Raw genomic sequence first — 8,495 nt, 5'->3', positions numbered from 1 at the left:
CTTAAGGAAGTTCTCTGTCATCCATGCCTTAATGTCCTCCAGGCAACAGGTGAGAGTTGACGGAAGTGTCGGTGGGGTTGGGCTCAGTCTCACGTAGAGCTGACTATGATCAACATAGCAGTGGAGGGAGACTCCATGCTTGCCAATGACGTGGCCCAGCGGGAGCATGTAGATGTTGAAAAGGGTCGGCCCAAGGACCGACCCCTGTGGCACCCCACAGGTGACCAAGTGTAACTGAGATTTGGCCCCTAGGGCCACACACTCAGCTCTATTTGTGAGATAGGAACTGAACCACCCTAAAGCAGTACCAGAAAAACCAACGGTATGCTGCAGACGATGGAGGAGAATTTTGTGGTCAACTGTATCAAAAGCGGCAGTGAGATCCAGAAGAATGAGAAGAGATGGGAAGCCCTGGTCAGCAGCCATAGGAGGTCGTTAGTGACCCTGACCAGGGCTGTCTCTGTGCTATGGGAGGGGCGGAAGGCGGATTGAAATGTTTCAAACAGATTGTGTCTTTTGAGGTGATCCTGGAACTGGGCTAAGACCGCTTTTTCCAAGACCTTTGATAGGAATGGAAGATTGGAGATTGGACAATGGTTTGCCATGACTTCAGGATCCAGAGAGGGTTTTTTTAGACGTGGTGTAATTATTGCGGTTTTCAGTGATGTTGGGACTGTGCCACTCTGGACGGAGTAATTAATGATGCTGGTGATGAGTTGGCTTATGTTTGAGACATTAGCTTTTACCAAGGGAGTGGGGAGAGGGTCCAGGATGCACGTTGAGGGTTTCATCCTCTGTATGATAACTTCAACTTCTTTCACAGTAGTAGCCGAAAACTTCAGCCTTCTGGCCTTGAAGTGGGGAGGTCAGGGGGTTTGGGGTTTACGACTGACAATGAGGAGCGGATAGTTTCAAACTTGGTGGTAAAATGTGCAATGAAACTGTTGCACTGTTCCTCTGTGTGGTTGCTGCCAGTCTGCGATTGGGGTTTGTGTAGATGATTTATTATGGAAAAGAGTTGTTTTGAGTTCCCGGGGCTGTTATTGATTATATTTGAGTAATATTGTGATCTGGCAGTGGCAAGTGATTTGGAGTAGTAGGCAATTTTATGGACAGTTAAGTTGGTTGAGATAAAGCGACATTCAAGGGCCCGCCCAGCTGTTTTCATCTGTCGGAGCTCCTTTGTAAACCATGGTGCAGATTTGGAAAAAGTGACCACACGTGATCTAAGAGGAGCATGGTCCTCAAAGATATTCTGGAGGCTGTTGTTATAGTAGTCCACTAGGTCTGTGACTGAGGGGAGTTCCGGGACAATGGAGTGATTTTTAATGTCAGTATTTAGGTGAGAGAGATGTATGTTTCTCAGATTCCTGAACTGGATACAACGCTGTTTGTTTGGAGACAGTGTATATGAGGGGAAGTCCATTAAAATTATTTTGTGGTCCGAGACACCCAGGTCGTATACTTGGAGGTTAGAAATGGGGATAGAGTCAGTAATGACTAAGTCAAGGATGTGGCCCCTACTATGGGTGAGGACCTCAACTTTCTGCTTCAGGTTTAGGAAGTCCAGCAGTTCTAAGAACTCAGCAGCAGAATGGTTAGAAGGTGTGTCCACGTGGATGTTCAGATCTCCGAGTATCAGCATGTTGGGTGACGCTGTGCAGAAGGTTGAAAGGAGTATTACAGTAGAGAGTGGATGTTTACATTTAACTGCCAAACATTCAAAGGTAGACAGTTTAGGAAGAGGGAGGGGTGTTTCAGATCTTCACGGTGGATTATGACTAGGCCCCCACCGCGGCCAGTGGTGCAAGCTTTTTCATGGTAGGTATATCCGGGGGGGCAGGACTCATTCAAAACTGCGTAGGCCTCGGGTTTATGCCAGGTCTCAGTCAGGCAGATGATATCAGTCTCATTTTCCAGAATGTGGTTATGAATCAAACAGGATTTATTTGAAAGGGACTGGACATTAAAGAGTTCAAGTTTAGTGTTTGATGTAATATTCCTTTTGATCAGAGGACGAAGAACTCTGTAGTCCACTCCAGGAATCCCATTTCCCCTTGTCCGTGGCTTCGCAGCGTTTTCAGTCTCCATGGTAACTGTGTTCGGATGACGTAATCGAGTCGAGCGAGATTCTGACCACAGTGAAGGAATGGAGCTCCCGGTTCCGGTATAGACGAACCCCCGTGTAATATGTCCGATGGGAAGCCATGGTTGTTGAGTTTCAGAAGCTGCGATGGTGAATACTGGAGCATGACGCCAGGTGGTTTTGGTATGGTCCCCTGCAAAAAGGTAACCATAGACCATGTGCAGGCGACTGGGTAGTCGCAGCAAACGCCGAGGGAGACCGCAACAGCAGGTCCACCGCCAACAGCCCCCAGACCAGGGCCGACACCCAGGAAAACCCACAGCATAGCATGCGGGCAGTGTCGATAGAGGTAGATGTTAGCTTGTAGCGGTTGTTAGCATTTAGCGGCTAATGCTAGCTGGAGGTGAGCACTGGCAGAGTGAACACGGGTGGCTAGCAACCAGCTACAGGCAACAGTCCAACAACAGCAGGTAGAAACAATCAGCGACTTTTAAAACAAACTGATATAGCGCGGAGAAGCGGCGAACAGTCAACGCCAGCGTCCTCTCCCGCCTTGAGTTATTATTTTTAACTAATGTCACTGCGCACACATTTCATAGAAAAATTTGGAGCCTTGCATAAATTCTGGAATTACATGGAAACTAATGGAATTAAATAAATACATTGCATTTAAAAAATATTTACCCATACAAGATGTGTTTTTGCGCCAATATGTTTGCGTTGGGAAGTAATGTGTTATTTAGTGTGTTACTTCATTAAATACAATGTGAGGTTTACTGTGACAGTTAAAATGTAAGACATGGCTCAATTTATGAGAAAAGAAATCAGCATCATCTTTTTCATGCAACTTTCAAATAATTTCCCCTGAAGAACAAATCATGGCATCATGGCAAAAATATAATGAATGACGGTGGGAGTCATGCCAACAGACAAAGTCATCTTTACATTTCAGCTGCAGAACATGTGTCACTTTCACATTTCATGACTTGCTAATTCCAGATGGTGATACTACAAAGCAATGTAAGGTTGTGTCTGATACATGTTTTAATTGACCTCTGACAACTCTTGTATCTGCAGTAATTAAACATGGTGGAACCGATGTAATGGTGTACTGTATATAATAGTTATCTCACACTTGCAGGCAACTGTGTTCCAGTGTTTTATTTTTGCATATAACAAGAAACTTTATTTTTCACTTTGCAAATTAAAGTTGTGCTGACAGCATTCCTTAAACGGTGTTACAGCAGAAGAAGAGGACGCAAAATAAGAGGTACAGCATTAAAACTGTATGTAAGACTGAAACCAGGAAGACACATCCAATAGTGTTTGGTATTTTTGCAATTAAAATTAAGTCTCTGTTCAACCCAATCAATCCGCAATGATAGACGTGTCACATAGACGGGAAACGAGCATCACTCCTCATGCCGCCCAAGCGTCGTGTCATGTTTCCTGTAATTAGCAAAAAAGACAGGAGTCAGTCAGTACCGCACACATTAAGGTCCTAATCTGGTGCATTACTGTATAGACACACGATAAAAATATTATAGAGTTAAAATATTCATAGACCGGAATGTGTTTCTGAGTGGATTTACCTCCATAAGTTCTTCAGAAGCAATTGCATCTTATGCACTCTGCGTCCCATTATCAGGGGCGTTGGTACCTGACAACAAATACACAAGAGAGGGTGTGTTTGTAGAACATTTTGCCAAGGTGTAAAAAAAAACCTAAAAAACAGTCTCCATCTGCAGAACATGCACAAAAGTTACAGATGTGTTCATGTCTCTGTAAGAGGTTCTTCTGTCTTATTCTCGTGTCTCTGTCTTATAACTGTCTAAGGTATGAGTGCTGTCAGTCTTTTCATCAAACTGTCACAGAAAGCAAATGAAGTGATTTACGCCGGATGCTCTTCCTGACACAACCCTCCCCAATTTCTACCGGGCTTGGGACCGGCATTGCAAGGCTGGGGAGGGGAGTGGGCTGTTGGGGGTTCTGTGTCTTGCCCAGGGACACTTCGACTACTATTACACTATTAATATAAATTTAGGCTACTATTAGCCTAAATTTAATATTTCAGTAGCCGCGTGAAATTTTGTAAATATCATCAATGTCATGGTTTGTTGGTTAACTGTGTCAAAACTGTGTTGGAACATCTGCTCTTTTATGCATTTATAACTAATTATTATTACATTGAAAACATATGTCTCAGACACTAATTCACTGAATGCTCACCTCCTACAGCAGCATCGTCTGTGTCATCATCATTTTCTTCTTCTGGAAGAGATGAAATGTCTGGCACACCAGTATTATTTAACCCATTAGTGTGTCATTTGAAAAATAAAAAAAAAAAGAGTATTTGACATTTGGTCAACAGTCTTACATCACAAGAATTATTGAACTTTGAATGAGCTTGTGTTGAGCTGTTAATTTTAACTTCATATTCAAAGAAATGAAATAAAGTAAAATAAAACTGTGTAGTATAAAGTATTGCTTTTTATAAAAGTAATTATAAAATATTGTTCAGTAAAAACATTGATATTTCAAACAGACATAGTTACACGGAATACATCATTATCAACATCATTATATTACCATCATCATCGTCCTCATCATAGATGATGAGGACATCATCGTCTTCATCATCATCTTCGTCGGCGTCAGCATCGTCGTCATCGTCGTCGTCTTCATCATCATCATCATCATCATCATCATCATCATCATCTTCTGGATATGAAATATAACAGTGAGCAATGGTGACATAATGCGAATAAACTTTGGAGATGCTGTTACAGTAGGTGGGTGTTTTTACGCTAACTGTTCCCCTTGTTTCCCGTCTTCGTGCTAAGCTAGGCTAACCACCTGCAGACAATAAATGAACTAAAAAAACTGTCAACTTATTGCTTTATGCGATGCTAATCTTAAAAACCCTTTCTTAGAAGTAAAAGGACTGTAAATAATAGTAAAAGTAGAATTATTGTGTGTTAAAGCAGTTTAAATATATTATGCAATTTGTCATTAAGCAGATACTTTTATCCAAAGCAACTTACAAATGAGGTACAAACCGTATATATCTGAAACAGATATAATTACACTTAATACTTACCATCTGAATTAGAATCTGCATCATCATCTTCATCATCATCCTCATCACCATCATTATCATTACCCTCATATTCATTATCATCTTCTGGATACAAAAAAAAAAAAAACAAAAATAACAGCAATAAGCAGCAACAAGTCAGATTATATAGTTAAAGCTGATGACTACACCACTGTCAATTTTTATATTCGTACACTTTTGCAAAAATGAACCAAACAAAGCTAAATGTGTAAGAAAATGTGAAGGTGCTTTTACAGTAGGTGGGTGTTTTTCTGACATCTAACAAATAGATGTCTGCGGCTTCATATTGAGTTTACACACCATTAGAGTGCTTTTCTTTTTCTTACCCAACTCTCAGAAAGAAAGCAAAGAAAAAGTGGAAGATCTAAAACAGTCTGAGACAAATTCTGGATGGAAAAATTATCTTAGCAAAGTTGCACAAGAAAAGACAACATTTGGGAAATACTATATGTACATGTGCAGAGTTAGATTAAAAAGGGTGAAACCACTCTTTAGCTGATTATTTTTATTTTTTATTTAAATAATCAAATGATACTTCGTAAAGCTGAGCTTTACTCTTTCTATTTGTTTCCGGTGTTTTGTGCTGAGTTAGGCAAACTAGAGCTGATTGTACTTTCATATCATAACTAATTTAGTGATTTCAAAATTAATTATTTAGTCCACAATCACCACAAAGATGCTAAAACTAACACTGAATCTCCTCTGCTCATATTTTGTTAGCTTGTTAGCTTGTTGTTGTTTATGGCTGACAAACACAGACAAATGAACTAATCCTGGTTAGACAGATGGACAATTCCTTTTTACTGTCTGTGTGGATATCGACTAATTTAGAAAATGTCAAATAAGTGGTGTCAATCTTCTTAACCAACTTTTAGAAAGAAACCAAAAAAAGTGAACTTCTGAACTCAGAAAACTAATGGTTTTGATAAAACTAACATTAAAACTTTAAATACCTTTTAAATAGTAAAACACCATTCACATTTTACGGGAGTAAATGTAAAAGCTTATTATTAAAATTTTATGTGTAATGCATTGTAATAAAACTATAAAAGAGGTTAAAAAGTAAAAAAACAAACCTGTCAGCAGCCCTAGCTCTTCAGCTGTATCAACTACACATAGAAAGTATTGAATAAAAATTGATTATTGATTGATTATTTGTTTAATTGTTATAGTTTGCACACTATAAATGTAATAATATCACATATAGACATTGCTACACCCAACACTCACATTCTGTAGCAGCGCCATTTGTCCTAGGTTCTCCTTGTGGAAGAGCAGGATGGAAAGTAAACAGTGGTTTCAGAAACAATCAGATTTTTTATATATATATATATATATATATACAGGAAAACTGTGGCATTTTGGGAAAAATCCAAAGTGTAATGCATTGTAATAAAACTATAAAAGAGGTTAAAAAGTAAAAAAACAAACCTGTCAGCAGCCCTAGCTCTTCAGCTGTATCAACTACACATAGAAAGTATTGAATAAAAATTGATTATTGATTGATTATTTGTTTAATTGTTATAGTTTGCACACTGTAAATGTATTATTATCACATATAGACATTGCTACACCCAACACTCACATTCTGTAGCAGCGCCATTTGTCCTAGGTTCTCCTTGTGGAAGAGCAGGATGGAAAGTAAACAGTGGTTTCAGAAACAATCAGATCCTTTATATATATATATATATATATATATATATATATATATATATATATATATATATATATATATATATATATATATATATATATATACAGGAAAACTGTGGCATTTTGGGAAAAATCCAAAGTGTAATGCATTGTAATAAAACTATAAAAGAGGTTAAAAAGTAAAAAAACAAACCTGTCAGCAGCCCTAGCTCTTCAGCTGTATCAACTACACATAGAAAGTATTGAATAAAAATTGATTATTGATTGATTATTTGTTTATTTGTTATAGTTTGCACACTGTAAATGTAATAATATCACATATAGACATTGCTACACCCAACACTCACATTCTGTAGCAGCGCCATTTGTCCTAGGTTCTCCTTGTGGAAGAGCAGGATGGAAAGTAAACAGTGGTTTCAGAAACAATCAGATCCTTTATATATATATATATATATATATATATATACAGGAAAACTGTGGCATTTTGGGAAAAATCCAAAGTGTAATGCATTGTAATAAAACTATAAAAGAGGTTAAAAAGTAAAAAAACAAACCTGTTACCAGCACTATATCGTCAACTGTATCAGCTGAACATAGAGAGTATTGAATTAAAATTGATTATTGATTGATTATTTGTTTATTTGTTATAGTTTCCACACTGTAAATGTATTAATATCGCATATAGACACCCAACACTCACCTTGTACAGGAGCGGCACTTGCCCCAGGTGCAGTTTCTGCTTCTGGAAGAGCTGGATGGAAAGTAAACAGTGGTTTAAGAAACAATCAGATCCTTTATGTGTACAGGAAAACTGTGGCATTTTGGGAAAAATCCAAATATGCTTTCTGGCATTTTTTAAATACTTTTTAATACTTTGGCATCAATGTGAGATTAGGATCATTTTGTTAATCAAAGTCTTAGAAAGAAAAAAAAATTTTGAACTAGAGTAATATCCTGTTTTCGAAAATATAAATGTAAAATATGAGAGGTATACTTAATAATCCAGATTGCACATTTATTGTGTTACTGATGTTACTACTAATGCTACTAATGCAAAAAGCCACATTTTAATCTAGCAGCTTGGTGAAGTGATCAGATAAATCTAGCTGTGAAGTATTAGAAAGATGCAGAAATACAAAAACTCTAATAATAATAATCAATTCACATCTACTACACATCTACACACCTTATGTACTAAATAGTACTTTACGCCACTGCCAGTTTGCACTAACCTGCAGCTGAGACCAGTACCACCATGGCACACAGCAGAAATGTAGTTGTTAGGATCTTCATGGTTAGATGTGGTAAAGATAACGATAACCTTTCAGAAAGACAAACAGGTGTTAGGTTGTCTGCTCTTTGCAGAGGGAACCTTGACAGGAACCTTAAAAGATGGAGAAGATGGTGGATAAGTTGTCAGCAAACCTGCAGAGTATTATTCTCCTCTTTTTTCTCAGTGTGAGTTTGCAGACCTGTGTAGAGCCGCTGAACAATGACAGAGAACGAAGCACCAGCTCTTAAATACACTTTCTAACAGGTTCCACAACAGGATGGAGGGTCACGCATCAATAAAGAACTGGCTCATCCTTTGGTTTTCTTTATATTTGTTTAGTGATGATGTTGCCTCTACAACGCCCT

At 38.3% G+C, this 8,495-nt stretch overlaps 1 protein-coding gene across 11 annotated transcripts; it reads right to left on the bottom strand.

The window, feature by feature from the left end:
• Positions 1 to 3,232: 3,232 nt before the first annotated feature.
• On the bottom strand, positions 3,233 to 8,412 carry LOC137138150 (secreted acidic protein 2-like). Of its 11 annotated transcripts, none has more exons than XM_067525129.1 (15): positions 8,283 to 8,412; positions 8,090 to 8,178; positions 7,558 to 7,608; positions 7,412 to 7,444; positions 7,205 to 7,237; positions 7,051 to 7,083; positions 6,790 to 6,822; positions 6,636 to 6,668; positions 6,435 to 6,467; positions 6,281 to 6,313; positions 5,187 to 5,270; positions 4,676 to 4,807; positions 4,316 to 4,375; positions 3,679 to 3,746; positions 3,233 to 3,535 (listed from the first exon to the last, which is right to left on the bottom strand). In XM_067525129.1, exons 2-14 carry the CDS (start codon positions 8,148 to 8,150, stop codon positions 3,709 to 3,711), a joined length of 657 nt encoding a protein of 218 aa, XP_067381230.1. In that variant the 5' UTR covers positions 8,151 to 8,178; positions 8,283 to 8,412; the 3' UTR covers positions 3,233 to 3,535; positions 3,679 to 3,708. The 11 variants fall into 11 exon arrangements, with proteins under 11 accessions (XP_067381230.1, XP_067381234.1, XP_067381231.1 ...); XM_067525133.1 differs by having other exon boundaries at positions 4,316 to 4,357; XM_067525130.1 differs by having other exon boundaries at positions 4,676 to 4,804.
• Positions 8,413 to 8,495: the final 83 nt, after the last annotated feature.

The sequence above is a fragment of the Channa argus genome, chromosome 12 (genome assembly GCF_033026475.1).
Source record: "Channa argus isolate prfri chromosome 12, Channa argus male v1.0, whole genome shotgun sequence".
Lineage (NCBI taxonomy): Eukaryota > Metazoa > Chordata > Actinopteri > Anabantiformes > Channidae > Channa > Channa argus.
Note: the sequence above shows the minus strand (reverse complement) of the source record. Positions and strands in the feature narration are given on the sequence as shown.

Excerpts from the sequence above, each read along its gene's own strand:
- LOC137138150 (XM_067525129.1), bottom strand. The coding sequence starts at position 8,150 with ATGAAGATCCTAACAACTACATTTCTGCTGTGTGCCATGGTGGTACTG. Across the intron at positions 6,669-6,789 it reads AAATGGCGCTGCTACAGAAT|TTGATACAGCTGAAGAGCTA; the intron begins GTGAGTGTTGGG and ends TTCTATGTGTAG. Across the intron at positions 6,468-6,635 it reads AGAGCTAGGGCTGCTGACAG|GAGAACCTAGGACAAATGGC; the intron begins GTTTGTTTTTTT and ends CTCTTCCACAAG.